At 35.9% G+C, this 25,200-nt stretch overlaps 1 protein-coding gene across 4 annotated transcripts in view; it reads right to left on the bottom strand.

The window, feature by feature from the left end:
- Positions 1 to 21,475, bottom strand: part of RIPK2 (receptor interacting serine/threonine kinase 2) — a 30,861-nt gene extending 9,386 nt beyond the window's left edge. For 2 of the 4 annotated variants that reach the window (XM_025870802.2, XM_025870803.2), the window contains exons 1-7: positions 20,975 to 21,475; positions 16,370 to 16,523; positions 13,617 to 13,772; positions 6,615 to 6,772; positions 5,667 to 5,716; positions 4,673 to 4,834; positions 373 to 458 (exon numbers count right to left, since the gene is read on the bottom strand). In XM_025870802.2, coding sequence (XP_025726587.1) covers positions 373 to 458; positions 4,673 to 4,834; positions 5,667 to 5,716; positions 6,615 to 6,772; positions 13,617 to 13,772; positions 16,370 to 16,523; positions 20,975 to 21,147 — 939 coding nt within the window. In that variant the 5' untranslated portion in view covers positions 21,148 to 21,475. The remainder of the gene's footprint in view (positions 1 to 372; positions 459 to 4,672; positions 4,835 to 5,666; positions 5,717 to 6,614; positions 6,773 to 13,616; positions 13,773 to 16,369; positions 16,524 to 20,974) is intronic. The other 2 variants (XM_073892941.1, XM_073892942.1) reach the window with 2 other exon arrangements.
- Between the last annotated feature and the right edge of the window lie 3,725 nt (positions 21,476 to 25,200).

Below are 25,200 nucleotides of genomic sequence, written 5' to 3'. Positions count from 1 at the left end.
AATAAAAAGAAGTGTAAGAACCCAGACTTCTATTACTCTGTATATACTAAAACTTTAGGTTAAGAAATACAGGTTAAAAAATCCTAGTGATTTAGGGCATTCATTGTACATAACGGGCATTCATTACACATTTTAAGCTTACATTTGATATATGGGAGTTCTGGAAATGCCTCTGAAATCTAGAAGTGGCATTTGAATGAAATGGAAAAGCTCTTTGGTGACAGAGAAAACAGTATTCATAGTCTCTGTTAAACTGTAGCCTATATATGTGAAAAATATAGATAATAACTAAATTAAACTAAGCTGAAAATCTCCATGAATAATATATGATTGTTTTAAATTCAATTTCTACTATTTCATTTAGGAATTTACCTTTGTTTTCTTTAGCTGAATAACAGCTTCAAGAAAAGTTATCTCTTCAAATGTCCTCAGAACTGGTTCAAGTTCTATTAAACATTCTACATAAGAAAAAAAAATTGAGTTCAGATTGCTTTAATCATTAAACTACAAAATATAAATGCTAATATTTCACTGATAAGGCCCTAAGTCAATTTTTCCCCAAACTGATGACATTTAACCCTCTTAAGAGTCTTTATTATATGCATAAAGATAGAAATATACATCATGGGATGCACTTGAGAGTCTAAAAATAAACCCTTATAGTTATGGTTAATTGCTTTTTGACAAAGTTGTTGAGGCAATTCAACAGGAAAAGGATCATCTTTTCAACAAATGGTGCTAGGACAGCTGGATATCCACATAAAAAAAGACAAATTTAGACTCTTACCTAAAACCATACATAGAATTAACCTGAAATGGATCATGCACTTAAATGTAAATATAGGAGAAAATATTCATGACCTTGGGTTAGGCAAAGAATTTTTAGATATGACATTAAAAACAGGATCCATAAAGAATTTTGATAAACGCACTTCAAAAAAATTGAAAGCTTTTGCACTTCAAAAAGCTGCTATTAAGAAAAATGAAGACAAGCCCCAGACTGGGAGGACATTTTTTCCTATCATGTATCTGCTAAAGGACTTATATCTAGAATATATAAAGAACTCTGACAATAATAAGACAGATAACCACATTTAAGAATGGGAATATAACATGATGCAGCCATTTTGGAAAACATTTAGGAGTTTCTTAAAAATGAAAGATAAATTTACCATACAACCCAGCAATTCAACTCACTGATAGCAATCTAAGAGAAATGAAAACATGTTCACACAAAGACTTGCATATGAACAGCCATAGCAGCATTATTCATAATAGCCAACAAATGGAAATAATCATAATTACTACTACAACTACTACATAATATATGAACTTATTGCTGAAAGGAGAGGTCAGGGCTCCAGATATAAAACTGAGCATCACTAACATATGGATGGTATATAAAGCCATGGTCTGGACCGGATTATCTAGGGGGTGAACAGAGATAGGATACAGATAGTAAAGGGCCCATGTTAGAGCTCTGAGGCACTCCAACAGTTCGAAATTGAGTAGAGGAAGAGAAAGAGATTGAGGAAGAGAGGATACTAAATTGTGTAGCCTCTTGTGTCTTGAAGCCACCAGAAAGAAAGTTTCAAGGAAGGAACAGCTAGTTAGTCATGTCTAATCTGCCAAGAAGCCAAGTAAGGTAAGCAGGATTCTCTAACATTGCCATCCTTGGTAACCCCAACAATGTAGCTTTAGTGGAGATATGAAAACAGAAGACTGATAGAAGTTTGTTAAAAACTGAATTAGAGGGAAAGAAGCAGAGACAACAAGTATGGACAATTCCTACAAGGTGTTTAGATTTGAATGGGAGCCAAAAAATGAGGTGGTACCTAAAGTCAACATATGAAGTTGAGCTTTTTTTTCTATATAAAAATAGGGGATAATAATGGAATATATCTGTGTGATAGCTGAATGATCCAGTAGACAGGTTGAGATTGGCACTGCCAGAGTAGAGCAAGAATATAAAGGAACAGAAGCTGGAGAGGGCTTGGGAATGGTATCCAGAGCACAAGTGATACATTTACATTTGTCTAAGTATATGGATACTTTTTTCCCCTGTAAAAGAGATAAGGCAGGAAAGATGGATACAAGTACAACAAGATTGTAGATGTGGCAGTGGATCTATGAGGCAGTAGTGCTCTCTCATGGTTTCTCTTTTCTTAATGTAGTGTGAGAACAGATGATCAGCTCAAAGGAAAGATGGAGCATGAAGTGCTGGAGGTTTAAGAAGGGAGGCTAAGGTATTAACCACTGTCTTCTTTTCCTAAGCTCAGAATCTATCAAGAAAAGCCACAGAATAATGATAAATGATGATCAAAGTATCAACCTTTATTACTGATAAAGATAACTGGAGAATTTACCTTTAGATCTGTAGCCAATGGGCTTGGAAAGAGTTCACAGCTTTACTCAGCCACAGGCCTCATCTACTTCCACATGTGGGAGCAGAAAATGTATGCATCCTTTAGACAGGCTGACTTCTAAAAGAAGGAAAAAAACTGAGAAGGAACCAGATAAGCATGCTCAGTTTTTCTCCAAAATTAACAAATGAGGTAAGTCTGAGGAAGAGTGCTGAGGAGCACATAGAAGCTGGAAATGTTCTTTCTATACTTTCCTTCTTAGGGACTGAACTGGAATTTCATCTTCACTTTGGAAACATAAAGAATGGGCCTTAGGTATCTCCTACAATAGTACAAAATGATCATTGATATAAGGAAGCAATTCTCAAACTTTTAGGTCTTGGGATTCTTCAAAATTATTGACACTCCAAAATAGCTTTTGTACGTTTGTGTCATATCTATTGATATTTACTATATTACAAATTAAAACTGAGAAAAATTTAAGACATCAGAATATATATGTGAGAACACATTCCATTATTTGTTGGAGCAATGAAACCATCATACCTCATTTAGCCTTTGGAAAAATCCACTATATACTCATGAGAGAATGAGAATTAAAAAAAAAAAATCTTAGTATTTATTATTTTGGTGAAAAGTTTTGATTTTGTGAATTCTTCTGAAAGTCTCAGGGACCAACCACCCCAGGGGCCCTTGTACACACCTTTAGAACAGTTGATCTATGAAAATGGAATAGTACATGTTTTTGAGAAGCATAACAGAATTGCTAAGTAGTGTTTAGTGTCCAATTCTGGCCATTAATTAATTAATTTTAAAGATCTTATTTATTTGAGAGAAAGAGAGAGTGAACGTGCATGAGCAGGGGGAGGGGCAGAGGGAGAAGCAGACTCCCCACTGATCAGGGAGCCCTAAGCACCAATCCTAGCACCCAGGGATCATGACCTGAGCTGAAGGCAGATACTTAACGCTTAACCAACTGAGCCACCTAGGTGCCCTGGCCATTAATTTAAAGAGAAACCAATAACTCCTACTTCTGGCCAAGATGGAGCAACAGGGTTTGATTTGCCACTCTGCCTAAAACAACCAAAAAAGCCAGAGAAAATTCATGAAACAGTGGTTTTCAAGATACTAGATACCAGACAACAAAGGACAGTGATCACTGAGATGGGAAACAAATCAGGTGAGCCTTATTATTGCCCACGCTTCCTGTGTTGAGAGTTTCTAGCTGCAGCTTAAGAGGGAAGTGAGGTGGAACCTCACTTCTCAATTGACTGGAAACTTAATTGAAGAGATGGGGTTGAAAGTCTGGGTAGACCAAGGCAGAGAGAGTTCATAGGGCAGTACCAGAGAGGGGAGACATACAGAGAGAGAGCTCTGTGATCTGCAGAAGGCTCCTTTAAGTATTCAGCAAAAGTCTTTAAAGAACAATAGGGAAAAACCACGAAGTCTGTAAAGTATGGCCTAATGGTATGATCTGCAGAGAAGCTGGAATTTTTAGAGAATGGAAAAGAAATGAATATTTGGAAGTGGCACTGGGGACAAAGGAGATATATATCCTCCCACATAGCTCTGGGAAATAAATAAAATGTGAATCCATTACAAGCAACTTTTGATTTTTTTTAAATATAGTACTAATGAGCATTGGACACAAATTTTGAATAAAAAATATATTTCACTGCTTTTTTAGTTAGAAAGATGATTCCCCAGTCTGTGGCTTATCTTTTCACTTTTTCTTAATAGCACCTTTTGAAGTGCAAAAATTTTCAGTTTTTTCAAAGCTCAATTATCATTTTTTTATGGATCTTGTTTTTGATGTCATATATAAGAGCTCTTTGATTAACAGAAGATCATAAAAACTTTCTCCTGTATTTACATTTAGATGATGATCCGTTCTACCTCTGAAATAAATCTTAATTCTATCTAATTTGTCTATCATGGATCACCTTAATAAACTCTTGCTAGAGTCTCCTAGGTGGTCTCTTTGCTTCCATGCCTACCCTTCTCCAGTCAATTTTCCACACAGCAACAAGAGTGATCTCCCCAAAACTTAAATTAGATGTCATTTCCATACAAAACACACTTTAATGGTGTTCCATTGTACTTGGAATAAATTTCTAGCCTTTTAATGACAGCCAAAACCCCTCCTTATCTCTCCAATCTCATCTCATAAAATAAAAACAGCAACTGAATTAAAAAAAAAAACTTTAAGCTTGCCATCTAACTTGTGTGATTTTTCAAGGAACATTTTATTCACAGTATATTTACTATTTTTGTAATTCAAAAGGTCCATACTAAAACTGTACACTCACTTAAGAAAGATGGTCTTTCATCTGGATTTTGCGCCCATCCACTTTCTATTAGAGAGATCATAAGTGCTCGATGAGGTATATCAAGTGGCAAACTTTCTTCATTAGTGTTAGGTCGATGTCCTTGTGATACACTATACATGATCTGCAAAGGATTGGTGACTTCTGTCAAAACAAATATATTTCATTCATTAGAAATATATTATGATTTACTACATTAATTAAATACATTCTAAAGTCAACCAAATGAAAATGAGGGAAACTTAAAATCATAGGAATAATGCATTACCCCCCTTTCTGTTAAAAACACATATATACACATATATATCCCAGCCAGTGACAGATTCGTCTGCCTCCTGTGGTATTTATAGCCTCAGCTCACCACATTAATTTTAAGCTTGGTCATCTGATTTGGCCAATGGAACAAGAATAGAGCAGAGCTCGGCAGAATTGAGTGGAACCTAGCACAGCCAAGGATGGCCACTCACACCTAATGTGAATGAGGAACATATACTTATTTTGTAAGCTACTGAGATTCTGAGGTTGCTACACAGAAAGCTGACCCATACAATCCTCAAAATAAAGAAATGGACAATGTTATCAGAAAACTTAAAAGTTATTCTTTAAAGTTTGTTATAGAAGGAGCACTAATTAAATTTTCAAATAAAGAGTTTTAGAACTGGAATGAATCTTAGAATTCAAAATTTCCATTTTGCAAATTAAAAAGAAATGAAGACTCACGGGATTTAGTGGCTTGATTACAGAGCTAATTACTGTCAGAACAAGAATCAGAATCTACATTTTTCTGACCCTTAATCCAGTACAGTTTCCAATATACAGTGGATTCAGAATTGATAAATTGTTATGTTTTTATAGTGTGTTTTCCAAAAAATGAATGGTAGGCAGATTTAAAATAAGATGGGCTTTATTTAGATAGTTCTGAATATGGCCTACCAACATGCTGTCATCTAGAATAAGAAAGTGAAAGTACACTTACCTTCAAAAGGCTGTTTTCTGGATAAGACTTCCCATGTGATCACTGCATAGCTTTTAAAGATAAAAATATACATACAGGACATTATAAACTAACTATGAACAATAAACTAAAATAGTACTGATTTTAAAAGCTGACTGTGGAGATATCGTTTTTGCAAGTAATAAGGTAGGGAAATGCTATATAAAGAATCACCATAATCAAAATGATGAATGTTTATATACAGTTTTGTTCTGAAAGGGAACTAATCTAATTTGAAAAATTAACAAATTACTGTAATAAAAAAATTTGGAGTTATAGGCAAGGATAACTTGTTGTGGATGATTCTTAATCACCTCTAATTACATGATTCTATTATTCACACAAAATAAAGAGCAATAAAAAAGATGATCTCATGTAGCCCTATTCCACTGACTTTTTTTCTGGTCGAAGTACTGTCTCCTTTGGTAGTGTTAAGTATTAACCACATTGTTTCCCTCCCTCCTCCATCAATGTCACATAAGATAAAAACCTTTTAGTACTATATTATAAATTGACAGAATAATATATAAATTTTTTTCAAGGATGTAAAAGTGGCTTAAAGCAAGGCATCTTTAATTTGAAAAATATTAACCATTGTGGTCTCTTACTTTATTTTCACCACACTTATGAGAGAAGACTAAAAATCACACTTTAAAATGTAGCTTCGGGGCACCTAGGTGGCTCAGTCAGTTAAGCGTCTGCCTTCAGCTCAGGTCATGATCCCAGGGTCCTGGGATGGAGCCCCACATCCAGCTCCCTGCTCATTGGGGAGTCTGCTTATCCCTCTCCCTCTGCCTTTCCTCCTGCTCATGTTCTCTCTCTCAAATAAATAAAATCTTAAAAAAATTTTAAATTAAAATGTAGCTTCAAAATTCTGATTAATCTTGTTTTTAGACAAGGTTAACTCTGAGCAAAAATAACATATTATACCTATATATATCATGCTTGACACTGGCCCTTGATTTTTGTCCAGGTTCATAGTTCTCAGGTGGCATATAGATAATTGTCCCTCCTTCTGGTGAAGATTTACTAGTTCGTGATTGTGAGAGGGACATCATACGCCATTTTGATAAACCAAAATCTGCAATCTGTAAGGGAAAAGAATAAATAATTGAATTTAAAAATTTTTTCTTAAAAAAAAAAACAAGAACTGTCTTTGTTTATATTCATTGTATTTAAGTATGAGACCAGAGGAAGTGTTCTATATTAATATTTTATTTCTACATATACTATCAGTTTCTTAATACATTAAATTCTAGAGTGCTGAACCCAGTAACTCTAGAAGCAATATATACTGACTTGAAGTTCATGTCACAAATTTTAAAATGGAAACTGAGTTTTGAAAAATTAAACACAGTATTTTTTGTCTTAAATTCTGAATGAGCATATATGCCAAACACTACTTTTTAAGACAGGTAGTTTTACAGCATGTGGTTTCAAAATTGTCCTACACCTCACAGAACTGCTAAACTACTGGTATCTTACGATATCAATACGACTGCCACTGGGCATTGTTTGTGACTAAGGTTTATATGTTCTTATTTACAATGCCCTAAAAATAGTAACCTTAAATTCTGAAGCAAGTAAAATTCCAATATAGTATAGGTCAATATTACATGATTTATGCGTACCACTAAAAGAATCATATCTGTTGGCAACAGTCTATTTAGCATATAAAACATATTTATGTCCACGACAAGTACTGCCTAAAGAATTACTGGTGACATTCTGCACTTTTGATATATCCTTTACAGTTTTGCTTCACTTGTAAATTTTGTATAGATGTTATATAACATCTTATAACTCTATTTAAAGGTTTCCTTAAAAAATGGAAGACAAAATATAAGAACAAAACAGTATTTAATGGACAAAAGGGTGTAGTGAATCTTTAAAAACATTTAATTTAAATTATTTAGATCTTCACACTGCATAAGTTAGAGCCACCAGAGGGAAATGAATTCTATCAAGCACACCATTTGTGTTTCAATTATTTAACTCATACACTTTTACTAATTTTAATAGAAAAAATTTGTTCAGTGTTTAGATGAATTTGATATTAAAAAACATTACATTTAAGGAGGGGGCAGACTATATGAATTTTTTCATACATTATTAAAATAAAAGGGTAAGTCTAAGAAAAAAAATAGAAAAGACCAAGAGAAAACATGGTGCCAATACATGAAGAGCTAAGCTGGATTGATTCTGAAAGGCAATATACCACGTGGCTAAGAACATGGGTTCTAGAGCCTAAGGTTAAATTACATTTATATTCCAATTCTACCACTTAATTGTGTGTGAACTTGAAGTTTTTAAAGTTTTCTGTGCCTCTGTGTGATTACCCACCTGCAAACTGGGGATAATAACACTATTATCACAGGGTTGTAGTGAGAAAATTAAATAACTTATTCTAAGCAAAGCATTCAAAACATTATCACATAATAAGTGTTCCATATGTGTTAATATTATTGTTTTATATACAGGTTGCTCTTATTCAATACAATCTGTTCTTCCCACCTACCCTCTAAAACCAAAAAAAACAGCACTCCAGTTGCACATTTGCTAGAATAATAAGCATTACTATGATAAATAGAGTTTATTTTTATGCCACAAGTGAAAAATGTTTATTTATTTATCTGAGAGAGAGAGAGAGAAAGAGAGAGCACAGGAGTGATAGCACAAGTGGAGAGGAGGGAAGGGCAGAGGGAGAGGGAGAAGCAGGCTCCCCACTGAGCAAGGAGCCCAATGTGAGGCTCCATCCCAGGACCCCGGGATCATGTCCTGAGCCGAAGGCAGACACTCAACTGACTGAGCCACCCAGGTGCCCCCAAAAGTGAAAAATGCTAAAAAAAAAAAAAAAAAACCTGAGACGTGGTCTCACCTTATACCTGAACTATAATTTGCAAATTCCTGGGCTAAATGTTGGTTTGAATACAGTGTTGTAGAAAATGTATTCCTGAGTTTGCTTCCTTATGTGCTCCTTCACCTAAGATCTTCATCTTTATTTTCAAACCTGACCTAAAAACCTTAATCAGAATTCTATGAGCTGATTTAGTCTGGTTTTCACATGGAACTATAATTCTCCCCTTTCTCTGTTACAAATAATACCATTATGAAAGGCATGACTCATTAAATCTGGATCTTCAACAGAAGAATAAAAGTGAATAATGTGAGGGAAGGAATATGAATGCCACGATTTCTTGAAGGTCTTGATAAATTTATCATTCAGCCATGAAGACAGAGAATAAGAACTTTCCCATTCTACACAAGATCTTAATATGCATTTCGAAGCTAAGGGCTTTCTTTTTAACTAAAAAGATGATTTTAAAAATTAGAGGAAATTAAAACACACTACTCATAAAAATCCACAATCCTCTCACCCTAGTAGAATAGCTATTTTCATTTACATATACTATCCATATCTATAAAACTATAAAGTTATCATCAGTAAGAAGTTACGAAGAATAACCCTGAAGTATTCTGGTTTCCACACTGGACTGAGAGAATAGCAGAGAAAGCAAATATGGCACATATAAATATTTTCATTTCAAAGAAGCCTATTACTAGTTCATTTGTATCTAAGGTGCGCTAATGGACACGTGGCAGATAACCAAACTAATGTATCCTTTTTAAAGTAGAAAAGTCTCAGTTGACCTTAATCAGTAGTAAACATTTTTCTTTCAGATACTATGTTTCTGGTCAGCATTCCAGTGAGATAACTTCAGAAAATGGTAGCAAGGTGTAAATTTCCATTTAATTTCATTAAGTATTTTTAAAGATATTTTGCACTTCATTTAAAGGCCTTTCCAAGAAGATAGGTAGATTAAATAACTGTTACTTTTTCATGAGTCAGTGATGAACTTTGACTTTTAACGGACATTTATAAAGTACAAAGTAGAGACACATAAGATGCATGTAAAAGAATGTCGCTAATTTGTAAGAATAGTATTAGAAAGGTCACAGCTCTGTATGTACTAAATTAATAAAAATTATAAAAACTACACCTAGCCAAACTATTCTAAATTTTATTCATATCAAAGAAAGTCCAAGGACACCCTGTTGATCAGTGAAAACAAGAAAGTAAGAATCATTACCTATTACTTTGCTTCTGTTTACTCTGCTAAGTATAGTTTCCAGACTGAGATGAAGAAAGTATAGTCCAAGGACACTGAAAGGTTTAAAAAGTGCAAATCTCAGGTTATTTTATATATATTTCAGGTTATTGAGAATACTTGCAAATATCTCCATGGTGCTATCAGCGTTCTTTGTGGGACAGAATGGAGAGGTACTACAGGATATGAGAAAAATAAATGCCATTCTGACTTTCAAAAAGGAAAGAAAATGTTGATTTTGCAAATCTACTTATTGGTGGACACTATCCTTAATCCCTGCTTTAAAAATTTAGAAAATTTAATAAAAGGGATACCAGCAAGAATTCATGAAAAACAAATCATATCAGACCAGTGGTCAGTTTCAGGTCTCACATGCTATATCCCAAGTCCTTGGCACAATGCCACTGCTGCTCCATAAATGTTTACTGACTAAAATTATGACCAATTTCATTTCCTTTTTTGACAATAGTACTGTCAAAGAGTAAATGTTAAAACAGTTTGCATATTATAAAACACTTTATATTTTATAATAACATGCTTGACTATTAAGTTATCAGGCCTATCCATATATTATAGAAGATCTGGAATTCATTCATTTGTTTATTCAACAAATACTTAGTTAATGCTTCAATATGGCAACTGCTGAGCAGGTGGCAGTTTAATAAAATAGACTAAATTTCAGTCTTCATGGAGTTTATTTTCTAATTGGGGGAGACAGTCAATAAACATATTAATAAAAATATGACAGATGGTGAAAAATAATATGCAGAAGCATAAATCAAGGTGCAAAGGCACAGAGGAACTGGGTAGGTCATCAGGGAAAGCCATTCTAAAGAAGGTGAGGGAATAAGCCAGGAGGACACCTGGGAAACTAGTCAAGCAAGGACTCCTGATGATATTCTCAAGGAAAAAAATGGAGAAATATGTAAAACAGTTCTGCACAAAGTAGTCCACACAAAATTAATGATTAGTCTCCAAAAGTGCTAATTAAGGATTGATACTGACCTGGAAGGAGGTTCTAAGCACCATGTTGTGAGGCTCTGATCTGAGCTCTGTACTGGTTAATATTTAATCATGACTTAAAGATACAAAAACTAGCTAATTAAATCTGAGGATGACATAAAGCTGGGAGACAAAGTTAAAACCCTTGAGCTACAGAAATAATGCTGAAAAAGATCTTAAGAGGTGGAAGTGATCGCTCAAATCTAACAAAATAAACTTTGATGATGTCCAGAAAGTATTCTGCAAAGTACACGATAAGGAGATGTGGCTTAAGCAGTAATACCTAAACAAAAGAACCTCTCAGGGCTTGTTGATGCTAAGCCCAATTTAAACGTTGTGAAACGATCACCCCCCAAAAGCCAATGATTCATTAATTATTAAACAAAGTGCTTAGGGACCAGGGAAATGACACTTCCATTCAAGTCTATATTCATAAGGTCACAAGGAGTATTTTGTTTCATTGTGAGGATAAAAATTTAACAGAGATTTAAACACAGAAGCATCTGGATAGAACCTGTGATTAAAAGCAATGTAATAAGGAAGCTGGTTGAAAGAACTAAGGATGTTCAGAACACAGAAGAACAAAACACAAGTGTATGTCAGGGGCAGGGGGATTATAGCCATCTGTAAACATTGAGAGGGCTGTCATATGGGAAGTAGAATTGGACTTATTCAGTTTATCACAAAGAATAGAACTAGGACCCATGGATGAAAACAAATGGAAGGCATTTTGATTAATCATATAAGAAAATGTCACAGTCATTTAAGTATGGAGATTAAGATTCCCCTGTCATAGACTAACTGCCTTGGGAGATAAGGGACTATTATAGTGAGGATCCAGACTTGAATGGACTTGCTGACCATTAAGGCACTTCTACCTGTGTGGTTTCATAGCTGATGTAATAGATTAGTTTCTTTTTTTAGTAGTACTGAGATGGCAGCTTGCTTCTTTTCCTTTCCCCTCCCATTTTATTCTAGGGAGAGGAAGTGCCTTTAACAGAGGTTTTGTTTTTTATTTAACTTTTCTCACATTTTTTGTATTAATTTTTCTATTGTTCCAACTTCCCTGTTATTTTTTCTTTGAACATTTTTTGATATTTACAGTAATCTCTAATTACATATATTATTATAAGAAGTATAACAAAATAACATAAAAATAAAGTGAGTTACATTTAGTGTTAGTTACTTAGCAACTACTTTTTATTTGCTGTCATCAGTTAGATAGAGGGTAAACTATGAAATCACTACTACACCTGGTGCCTTTAGGCACCTAAATCTTATGACTTATACAAAAGTTAATTCAAAGTAGGTCCTAGATTTAAATGTAAAACATAAAACTCTAAAACTTTTAGAAGATAACATAGAAGAAAATCCTTAATACCTATGGCATGATAAAGGCTACTTAGATATGACAGCAAAGAATTATCATAAAGGAAAAAAAAACCCTGATAAATTGGACTTCATCAAAATTAAAAACTTCTCTTTGTGAAAGACCTTGTTAAAAGGATGAAAAGAACAAACCACCAAGTGGGAGAAAATATTTGCAAACTACATATCTGATGAAGGACTCATATTTAAAAATCTAAAGAACTCTCAAAACCCAGTAATAAAAATCCCAAAAGATCCAATTAGAAAATGGGCTTAAGACATGAAGAGACATTTCACTGAAAAGGATATAGATAGCAAATGAGAAAGTGTTCAACATCATTAGCCACTAGGAAAATGGAATTAAGACTATGATGAGCTATCACTATATACCTATTATCATGCTAAAATAAAAAACTGTGACAATACCAAATGCTGGTCAGGATATGGAAAAGCTGGGTCAATCATACATTGCTGGTAGGATGTACAAAGGTACAGCCCCTCAAAAATAGTTTGGTAGTTTCCTAAAAAACTAAACAAACCCTTACCCAGCAATTGCACTCCTAGACATTAGCTCTTGGTTATCTAGAGGAACAAAAACTTATGTTCATTCAAAAAGTTGCACAGGATTGTTCACAGGAGTTTTATTGTAACTGTCAAAGACTGGAAACAATATAAATACCTTTCAGTAGGTGAATGGTTAAACAATTTTGGTATACACATACCATGAAATACCATTTACCAATAAAAAAGAACCGCTATTGACATAAGCAACAACTTGGATGGATCTCAAAGGTATTATGCTAAGTAAACAATGTTAATCTCAAAATACCACATACTGTATGTTTCCATTTATACAACACTTTCAAAATGACAAAATCATAGAGATAGAGAACAGATTAGTGGTTGTCAGTGGTTAGGGATAGTGGAAGGGAGGAGATGAGTGTGAATACAAAGGGGTAGCATGAGTGATATATTTGTGATGATAGAACAGTGCTATATCTTGATTGCTGTGATGGTCACACATGTGATAAAGTAACACATAAACTATATACATGCACTGTACCAATGTCAAATTCCTGGGCTTGAAATTGTACTGTAATTACATGTAATGTAATCACTGGCAGAAACTGAGTGAAGGGTTCATGGACTCTCTTTGTATTATCTTTGCAACTTCCTGTGAATCTATAATAACTGCAAAATCAGAAGAAAAAAAAGGGCTTACTTGATCATTTCAATTAAGGACATAATGACTTTGTATTTTGTACCATAATTCTATTTATCTTTCAAGCCTAGGAATAACTAAGCCACTGAAGCTGGAAGAAGGGACACTGAAGAAAAGAATTATAGGCTATGGAAAACGGAAAGATATTAAATTGGTTGAGAAAAAAACACTAAAAAGTCTTTAAAACGATTAATCTCAAGGATGCAGATAAACTTTTTTTTAAGTAATTACCTTAACATGAAATTCATTATCCAATAAGATATTTTGAGTCTTCAAGTCATGATGAAGTAGAGGAGGATTCATATTGTGCAGGTAGTTTACACCCAGTGCAATTTCATGCAGGATGCGAAATCTCAGTGGCCAAGGAACATCAGGATATTCTGTTTTCTTCAGATATATGAAAATAAACAAAATGAAAATAAGTGACCATATTCATTACATTTCCACTTAGAAAATTAAATATTCTATGTGGAAATACAGTATAAACAAAAGTCAAGACATATGTTCATTTTTATTACATAGTATCACGGTACAATTTGATATTATTTAACATCCATGTATATCTTATTTTCCTCAGTTTTTAGAAAAAATAATGATGACTTTATAGTTCTGTTATTTCCTTTTAGTTTATGTTGGTAATACAACTACATGGTATTGGCTCTTCTTTCTTCATTTAAACAGTTTTCAATTTTTTTTTTTCTGTGTAATACCCAAACACATTACCTATACTCACACCTATCTCTCATTCTATGGTTTGTATCAAAAAACTACATGCACACACACACACACAAAATTTCTTCTTGGTACATACCATTAACTCAAAATTTATATTTTAATTTTCCTATTGATATAAAATCATACCTTATTACAATAATCATTACATCAATTAAAATTATGACCATATTATATTTATTTACTAAGCATGAATTTCTCATACTTCTTATCATACAATTTTTGTATTCTAGATTGAAAAATTAGCCTTTGGAAGTTTTGCTTTTGTGAAAGAGACAAAGATCATCTTCATTTTTAAGTGTATGCAATACAGACATATTTAAAATATAATGTTTTATATATCTTGGTACTTACAAGTGATATTCATCTGAACTTTTTGAACATAAAAGTTAGTGTAGCTTCCTAGGAGAATGAACATACTCAGAAAAATTAGATAATTTGGGAAGATCTGGCAATGAATCACCAGGCACCAAGCTACTGGATACATTCTAAATGACATGAAAAAGTATGCTTTTACTGAAAGCTCAAATCTGTTCTTGAGAATTTTTTCTGCAAATGGGTAAGTGTATAGCTCTTTGATTAACCAGCTGTTTACATTCTATTTTGATTTTTTTTTAACAATCTTCTTTGAGGTTGGGGGAGAGTACTTCAAGATAAATCCCGCTCTAATAATACAACAAAGAAAACCAAAAGAAACATAAGACATTACTTCCTCTGGTATACACAGACCTCCATCCCAGTGAGTAACTGAATCTTTTAGTCTGTAAAAAGGTAATTTTCTTCTGAAAATTATGTAGTTCAAAGGAGTCACAAGGCCTCTGTGCAGTATAGTATCACATGGAGGCTTTTGATCATGGAGACAGAGGTAGAACACTCACTCTATATGTTATGATTCCTTCTAGGAGTTGGCAGTCCCCTGAAGGAGGCTCTATAATTTCTAATGGGTTCCAATTTTGGGTATCAGAGTATCTAATGGCTACTGGAGTGTGGGAAGAAAATATTAGAATTTATACTTATATTCATTTTTTTAAAAAGGAAATTGTGCTTAAGTAATATTTATATCAATTGCTGTGTTGTTATACAAATATTATACACAGACACCAGTTATCGTACTCTGTCCTTGTCTCAGATGGTCCCGTCATAAATAGAAAGTGATTATCTGCTGAAATAAAGACGAAGTCACTCCATGAGTGGCATCCATTCTCTCGTTTGCTTACAGAACGTTGTGATGTATCAGACTTTAGGAGCATCCACTAATTGGAATTTATAGATCATGTTACCAGATTTTAACTAAACCAACACTCACAAAACAGACCGAGTGATTTTATTTTTATTTATTTATTTATTTATTTTATTTATTTTAAAGATTTTTATTTATTTATTTGAGAGAGCGAGAAACAGCATGAGAGGGGAGAGGGTCAGAGGGAGAAGCAGGCTCCCTGCTGAGCCGGGAGCCCGATGTGGGACTCGATCCTAGGACTCCGGGATCATGACCTGAGCCGAAGGCAGTCGCTTAACCAACTGAGCCACCCAGGCGCCCAGAGACCCAGTGATTTTAAAAAAAGATTTCTCAACAGAAACTGCAGGTTGCAGATAGTATTAATAATATAAGATCAAGCAAACAATAGATGAATACATACAGTTTGAGACTAAGGATTCACAAATTTGCTTACTGATAAGAATGAGGACCCACCCCTCCAGTTTGCTTACTGATGGGATTCACAATCAAAGCCAGAGTAACTAGTACATTGATAAAAAGGTAAATGGCTCATGCCTTTGTCTATTATTGGAAAAACCGATGTATTTGGTACTCAGAGACAGACTTATTTGGCCTATTTAGAACTTTATGGATGGGTATTATTAACATTTAATTTGAATCCTAAATTGTTTTTAAGATAAAATAAAATCTGGCTTAACTAACAGGAGGTTATATAGTGTACAGAGTTTATCTGTTCTCTCCCCCTCTCCTACCTCTGTATATACACATGTGGTTACTGGAATTCAGTTACACCTCAGGAACAGTAACCTAAGCAAAATAACCTCAGTCCTGCAGAATGTAGGGCCTGACTCTCTGATACTTTTAACAACACAAAAGAAGCCATAACTTGTCTAACTTTACCAATGTAATTGTTTTCCATTATTCTTATTTTGACTCATCTACAGCTCTCCAAATAATCCGATCATATGTAAAACCAAAACACTAGATAGCTTGAATAACAGAATGATAGCTACTAAAAATGCACAATACTTACCCTATGTAGGAGTTCATTTAATGATCCATTTGGCATGTATTCCGTAACTATTCCCAAAAATTCAGGCTCATTGCAAATTCCCAAAATTGGAAGAATGTAACTAAATCTAGCTTTGTGTAAAATTTCAGCTTCTCTTAAAACATCATTTCTTTCACTAAAGAAAGAAAATGCGTAATTATTTCAAAGTAATGAAAAATACACAATAATCATGCCTATAACATTAGGACTAGATTTTTTCCCCCATTAATTGACCTCATGTAAATTATGCAACTTCTCTGTCCCTTAGTTTCTTCATATTTAAAGTAGGGATAATATCTGCCCTATACATTCCACAGGTCTGTTTAGAGTCCATAATAACTTCTCTGAGCCACTGACAGAAAAAAGTGCGATATACACAGGTTATTATTATTGTACTTTCCTAGGAAAGGAAAAGGACACAATATTTGAGTAAGTTTATAAAGTCTATTGATATTAGAATTATTGCTGTTTGAATTAAAGTTTATGTTGTATTAGATATTTGATTAGAATATTATATTAAATATCATGGTTGCATACCATGTGCATTTTTCCCAAATATTTAAATAATACATTTAAATGTTGTAGATTTAAATGACTAGACGGTAACAGTTGCATACGGGTCAAAAATGCTTAGAAATTATACAATGGAACTCAGGAAAAGAACACTTAGGACAGGTAAATGCTTATAACAGATCCCTGGGGCAACTCTGGATCCCAGGTTCATTTGCTTATTTATTCACAAAACAAATAAATACTGAACATTTATTATGAATGAAAACTATGCTCAACATTTTGGAAAATATAAAGATAAACATAGTCTGTGTCCTCAAGCTGCCAAGAAATTTTCTAAGAAAAATAAATACTCATTGTGATTTTGATTTGCATTTCCCTAATGATTAGTGATGTTGAAGACCATTTCATATATACCTATTGGCCATTTGGAGGTATTCTTTGGATGTGTTAATTATCTTGATCTTGGTAATCACTCCACAATGCATATGTCTATCAAATCATCATATAATTACATCATCATGTAATTATATATAAAGTGCAAATGTGCACTTTATATATAATTACATGTGTCAATTATTCCTCAATAAAGTTAAAAAAAGGAAAGCAAGTAAAAAAAAGAAAGAAAATGCATACTTAAAACATAAGGCAGAATGTGATAAGTACCATCATAAACAAATAAATAAGCAAGCAAGTTAAGTAAGTAAGCAAATGAATAAATAGAGAACTATGGGGAACTCAGAAAAAGAGTAAACTTTGGGCTAGGGGAGTTGACAGTCTTTAAAGAGGGATTTCAACTGTACTTTAAGGGAAGACAGAACATCAACCATTGGTAAAAGGGCCAAGATGGATATGGCCTCCAAGATGGGAGGACTTTTGCTTTTCTTTCTCATCTGTGTGTCCCTAAGACCTGAAAACAGGACCCGGCACTTGGTAGATATGTATCAAATGTATTCAAGGAAGTTACAGTGAAGGTTGTGTTTGGAAAATGGCAGATTGTTTAATATGAATCAGGATACCTAAAAGAGCATGTGAAAGGAATGAAGGTGAATAGGGTAGGCTAGAGCCTCATCTCCGAGCCCTAAAGCCAGGTGAGGGTATTTACATTCTATTTGGTAGTTAGCAAATTGTGATTGTAGGTTTTTGAGCAGGGTAATGACATGAGCAGAGCAAACTTTCTGGACAATTATCTGGGCAGAAGGATGTACAATCAGCAGAAATGGGCAGAGTTTGAAAGTCATGTGTTAGAATATTACAATACTAATTAAAGATGTGAAGCAATGAGAGTCTGAAACTATAAAGGTCACAGTGAAAATGGAAAGAAAAACACTAGCTGAATAGAATGCCCAGGTGGTGGTGACTACGGTAGACAAATTAAAGAAAAAAAAAAAAAGCAAGGGAATTGGAGATGTCACTGGTTTTTACCATAGACAGATGTGTTGGTAGCAGCAATAACAAAATAGAAACATTTCCAGAAGTTTATTGGGTAAGCAATGATGATTAGTTGGTGCTTAAACCACTCAAGCTCTGGATGAATGGCTGTTGAAATAAGAAAACAGACATTCCACATCAGACTATGAGGCTTGCTCTAAAAGCAAACAAAAGGCAAAATAAAGCAAAAAATCTTATTTATGTTCTGAATAGGTAATATATTTATATGTTTTAAAATTCAAGAGTTACAAGAGGACATAAAGTAAAAAGCTTTTTTCCTTCTCCCTGTTCTCAGCCACTTAATACTCTGTGAGGCAACCTATTATTCAGTTTATGAGACCTGTTTTAATTAAACTTATCTTCCCTAATTTGAAAGGTAAGAGATGGAGGTCAACAAGAACTACATCTTATTGTTTAGCACTCTTGCAGAGAGACAGAGGATGGACTTGAAGATTTCTGGATACACTGAGAAAAAAAAACTATAGAGAGAGCACGCTGAAGTCTCAGTGATACTTAATACACTTGTTCTTTCTCTCATTAAGAGTATCAGGCATTCTTCCTTCTACTGTGATCCTATTATGTGTCATACACTTTATATGTACTATCATCCAAAGACCAACCCTCTAAAGTTGGTTACCTTAACACCACTTTATATTGAGGGCACTGAGGCTCAGATAAATAATTTTCTAATAGGCCAACATTAAGTGGTAGGGTTGGAGTCAGATTTGAATTGCAGTTGTGGGACTCCAAAGCCTGTGTTCTCTCCATTCCACCGCTTGATCAGAGAAAGGAAAGGATCAAGGAAAGTTCTTGAAGTCAGATTTCAGGAAAATCGAGTAAGTGGCAAAACAGAAAAAGCCAAAAATAAATAGGTCTAAAATAGGTTTTATATTTTTAAAAACTAAAAGTTACAGTTTTCATAGGCATATCACCAAAATTACCCAACTCAAAATTTCAGTCACAAAACAGTTATGTCATCCACACAGTGTTTGAAAAACCAATCAGACTCATCCACACATAAACAGTCGGGAGATTGTTGGGGAAGGCCCACTCATTGGGGAGAAGTCAGGTTACGGAGAATGACTCACCAATCACTAAAATAAGAACACGTAACTGCACATAAACTTATTTTTCTTCCAGATGGTCTCAAAGAACAATGCAAACCTTTTCCACACCAGAGCCCAAGTCCATGCATTTATTATTCCCACTTTATGTGAGGAAATGGACACCCTGTGAGTCAACTGCATAGCCCTGTCCTATGCTGAGATTACAAGAATACCGCTAAGGTTAACATCTTAGGTAACAAAGTGGGAAAAAGAACCTGAGGCAGTAATGCCAGAGGGTTTAACTGGTCCTTATGACTTCTTGGACAACAGAATTTCCTACCAATTTACTGAAGAGTTTTAGGTTATGAAAACTGTTAATAAGAATAGAAAGGGAACCCCCTCTTCATTTCTTTGCTCCCAAATAGCACAAAACTTGGATAAATTAAAATCTTGAGAAGCAGCATCCAAAACAGGAAGATCAACTTGCTTTAGAATACCTAAAGGGTCCATTAGGGTTAGATATCCATAAATTTACAGAGCTGATTCTAAAATATTTTCAGTCTTTTTAACCAACCACCACCCTTCAAACTTGACTACATACACATACATACATTTGCCTAGCACTTGCTCCACAGAACTCAAGGTCCAGGTGAAACAGACACCACATCTTATCTATCACTAGATCTGGATTATGATATACAAAAAGTGGGAACAATCTCCACAAGTGTCTCAAATTTACTGTGAGATCTGGCCCACCCAAGCCTGATAGCAAGACAGCAAAGTAAAGCTACAGGCAGATGAAAGTCCAGTAACATTGGTAGAGCTGAAGCTGAGGGATTTATCTCACATTGGACACCAACAGCCTCTGACCAATCAGGCACCCAGCATGATGAATTCTGACATTAGATAGAGGGGGAGGAGAGGAGAGTGTTGCAATCATGGATGTTAACTCACTAAGGACTGAATGCAGGGCCTACTGGAAGGCAAATACACAAGACTAAATGACTAGACCCACTGACTAATACCTTCGATCCCAGGTCAATGGTACAGGAATGAAATGTTTTTCTGGAAACAGAAACTAATACTAACTTTCCCTTAAAACCTAGACAGTGCAGGGAAATTGTTCAGGATGTGAAAGACGTTCAAAATTTCTGGTCGTTTGTCTTCTGATTCAGCGTATTGTTAGCAAAATAATACACTTATCCTCTGGGGACAGGCTTCCCTGCGAGAGTGAGAAGAGAAACTAAAGCAAGTAGAGTTTGGTATCTCAACTTTCATGACCATACGTAATAAACCACAAACAAAACAAAAACAACCGCAGGCCTACACCGAAACACCCTGACTTTTGGTGTTCTGGAGAAAGGAAGTCCAGGAGTAAGAGGGACAGAGCAGGAGAGGGCGGTGGAGAGACGGGGTGAGCAGAGGAATGCGAGAGCTGCATCTCCAACGAAGCCAGTTCTCCCCACCACGCAAGCCCCGAGCCTTGAAGGGCTGCCCAGAGGTGACGAGGGGTGGGGCCGACCGCAAGTGTCGCCGCCGTTCGGGCTCTAGAGCCCGCTTGCTCGGGGCTGGTGTTCGGGGCTCCGCGGGGGTGCCCTACCTGTCGAGCATAGGGGTGTGGATATGCAGCTGCTTCACGGCCACCTGAACGCGCCAGTCTGCGTGGCGGGCGGACGACACGGTGCCCGACGCGCCGCGGCTCAGGTAGCGCAGGTCGGCGAGCTTGTGGCAGGGAATGGTGGGCAGGGCGCTGCAGATAGCCTCCCGGTTCATGGTCGCGGGCGGCGCGGGCTCTGAGGCCGCTGGCCGGCTCTGGGTGTGCCCGCCGCTTCGGCGGCTTCCGTGGCTCCTCGGCTGCGCTCGGGCGCCCGCACTCGCCTCCCCACCCCCGTGCCGGAGCCGGAGCACCCGGGCACTTCCCGCGGCGGGACACTAGGTCACGAGGCAGCCCATGGCCTCCGCGGCCCACGCCAGTCGTTGCTTTTCTGGAGTCAGAGCGGACTTTTCTGGGTATCGTAGTCAACTCTGCCGGGACTACGCGTCGAGGAGGAGCCTCCTCCCCCGACCTGGCCTTCCCAGGCGCACCAGCCACCAGAGCCGGGCAGTCCAAGCTCCTCCCTCCCCAAACTTCTCAGGTGACGTCAGCGGCAGACCCTGAGGCGGGGAGAGGGCCCCCGGCCCGCGGCCCTCGGGTCTGCGTTATGTGGTGCGGCCCCCACGCTCTGGGCGACACCCGCGGGGCTGGGGCGGGGGCTAGGGGTGGGGAAGGGAGCCAGGGACGCTCGTTTTGTCTTCTTTCCCCCCAACTTTCCAGGTTTGGGAAAGTTTTCTCTGAGGGGAAAAAAAAAGTTCCTTTCAGCAGCCTGGTGTCCGATTTTGGTCAACGTGCTCTCACACCAGGGAGGAATCTTCTCTGAGCCTCATAGTCGTGGGGGAGTCGCCAGACTCCAGGGGTGGCGGGGTGCGGGCGGGGACGCCGGATTACCGACTCCGCGCCTGCGCGAAACGCGCCGGTGAGGGGGTGGGCGTGGTGGTGACTTCGAGAGTTGGGCACTGATGAGCCCCGCGGGTCAGGTAGGGTGTAAATTCACCTGCCTACCTGGACTCCGATCATCCCTCACTTCCAGGTGCGTCAGGAGTGAGAGGTGGGTGATAAATCCTGTCAGAGGCTGACTCTGTTAACAAGCTCTGGTGTTTAGCTCCTGTTCCGTGCTCCTCTACTAGGGAGCTACTTTTCTCTCTCTTCTCTCTGGCGTCCATAACTATACGGAGATTGAAAAATAACTTTGAGAAGAGTCAGTCCCTCTGATTCCAGGTAAGACTGCAAAAATTTCTTTTTCATAGATCTGGGAGGAATGCATTTCATTTTTAACCAAAAACAACCAAACATCTTTCCGTTTTTTACCTTAGAACAAACACCTTTCTACTTGATTATTTTGTAGAGTGTGAGTGCAAATATTGTATACAATACTAAGTACATACTAGGCATTTTAATGAATTCTAAGGCTACAGTAATAAGGAATACCTGACTTGAATGGGGTGTTTTTGTCAGCAGAGAACAAATGTTTCCTATATCTTTGTGTTGCCTGAAATGAGAATAGCAATGTTATATTTTACAATACTGGGAAGTTGTGATGAAACACTGTATTTTAAAATTTTGATGATTTAAAATAAAATATTTAGTTTTAAAGATCTGGTCTGATACTCTGTGCTTTATTGCTTAATACGCTTTTTGCTACAAAAAGTGCTCAGAAAACTTTCCCCATTTATTCATTCATTCATCGTTCATTCATTCATTTAATTTTCCAGTCACTTAATAAACTAAGAGTTCCAGAAAAAGAACAAAAAATAGGAAGGGAGGAAATGATCAAAACAATAATTCAAGAAATTTTGGCAGGTTTGAAGGACAGGGGTCTCCATATTGAAAGGGCCACCAAGTACCGTCAGTGAATTAAAAAAGACCTGTATGTAAGCACATCCTTTAAAAAGGTCAGAACCCTAAGAACAAATAGAAGATTCTACAGGTTTTCAGAAGGAAGAAACAAGAATAAAGGGATGGGGATTAGAATGGCATTAGATTTCTCAACAATAACACTTTTATGCTAAAACACAGTGAAATGAAATTTCTTCAAATTCTAAAAGAGAGTAGCTTCCAACCTACAATTGTATAGTCAGCCAAACTATCAAGTATAAGGGCAGAATAAAAACATTTTCACATATACAAGGATGCAAATGTTTCTTTTCTTTCCATCCACCTTTTTCTTTTCTTTTTTTTTTTTTTTTGAAAGAAAGTGAGTGGAACATGTGCTCCAACAAAACATGGGAATAAATCAAGAAAGAGAAAGACATGGGATCCAGAAAACAGAACCAGGAGGATGTGAAGGTTTAAACCCCAGGATGCAGCAGAATTAGAGAGCAACCTTTTTTCACTGGAGCAGGGAGATGGCAGATTCCAAGGGAAAGACTCTAGTTAAAGTAATTGATTTTATACATTATCTAATTTTGAGTTTTGGGGAAATTATATTGATGTTTGATAGATCTAATGAAATGTGTGATAAAATTGGAGAGAAAACTTAAAAAATCTAAGTGAAAAGCAATTAAGTCTATGAGAAATAAAAATCATACAAAAACAGAAACAACATTTCTACAAACTGGTGATGGTGAAAAGGGTAAGACTTTTCAGAGCTTTTGTAATATCAGTATATTGTAAATCTCCAAGAAGGAGAGAGCATGAAGCATAGAACGCTATAAAATTTATATTTTAATTACAGTACTTAAAAAATAAGTAATATAAGCACATCTTTCAACATTTAAAAGTATAAAAGAGATAATCCCATGGGAAACTAGGCAGATGACCTAGACATCTCACAAAAGGGGCTATTTAAATAGCAAATAGCAAATGAAAGACTTAACGTGCTCAACACTGTTATCAGGGAACTACAAGTTAAAACCACAGTGTGATACCATTACACAAATACTAACTAAAAATTAAAAGACAGAATATACCAAGTGTGGGTGAGGATTTGTAGCAATTGGAACTCTCATACCCACTGCTGGTTGGAGTGTCAGTTGGTACAACCAATTTTGCAAACTGTAAAGCCGTTTCTATTAAAATTGTGGCTATGCAGATTCTATAACATCAATTCCTCCTTTAGGTATGTGAATATGTATATGCAAATGCTGGAGTATTCATAGCAGTGCTATCTATAATAGCTTCAAACTGGAAATTATCCAAATACCCATAAACTGTAGAATTGGGTAAATAAATTGTGGCACATTTACACAGTGGAACACTAAACAGCAATGAGACTGGACAGTGTACAACAATATTGGTGAATCACAGAAGTATAATGTTGGATAAAAAAATCAGACACAAAAGAGTATATATTTGTATGAGTCCGTTTCTATTAAGTGCAAAAAAACACTAATCTGTGCTTTTAGAAATCAGGATACTGACTTATCTTGTAGAGAGAAGGGTAGTGACTAGAAGGGGCATGATGAGACTTCTGGGGTGATAGTAATTTTCTGTTTCTTGATCTAGGACCTAGACTCTAGATGCCAGTTAAATGGGTGTATTCACTTTACGAACAGTCTTTGAGGTTACACTTAACATGCACTTTTCTGTGTATTGTTATACTTCAATAAAAAGCTAATAGGTTTAAATATAAAATATATATGTGGATGTATATTATGTCTCTCACTTTATATAATTAGTTTCACACTGTACCCTGTTCACCTCACTTGTTTTTCACTTACGGTCTATCTTGGATACCTTTCCATGTGAATGCATAAGTTTCCTTATCCTTTCTTTATACCATAATTTGTCCTCCATTAGTGGACACTTAGATTGTTTCCACATATTTGCTATTACAAATAATGCTGTAATAAATAATCTTTACATATGTCATGTGTACTTGCGCAAATATATCTATATATCTAATTCCTACAAGTGAATTGTTGAACCAGAGTTATGCCCATATGTAATTTTGGTTTATATCGTCAAATTATATTGTCGAATTGCTCTTCATTGAGGTTGTACCAAATTTTTTCCTGCAGACAATAAGAGTACTGTTCCTCCACACAGTTGCTTTCATTTTCTTTTGAGATAGATGGTGCAATTTTGGCCTGATGATTGCTGGAGTTCATTTAAACTCATTTAAATGCTAAGATTCTTTTCATTGCAAGACTTCTAAATGGTTGATTCAATTTATTTATCACAACCTCAAACCTTTAGCTTTCATGAATGTGTTCACCATGACAGAGTTTAAAAATGTATTCTTAGTCATATATGTATTGTTTAGTTCCCATAATTAATTGGCTAAAGAC

This window comes from Callorhinus ursinus, unplaced genomic scaffold (assembly GCF_003265705.2).
Source record: "Callorhinus ursinus isolate GAN/ISIS: 27379988/994484 unplaced genomic scaffold, GSC_fseal_2.0 scaffold5, whole genome shotgun sequence".
Taxonomy (NCBI): domain Eukaryota; kingdom Metazoa; phylum Chordata; class Mammalia; order Carnivora; family Otariidae; genus Callorhinus; species Callorhinus ursinus.
This window is presented reverse-complemented; position numbering and strand designations above follow the sequence as displayed.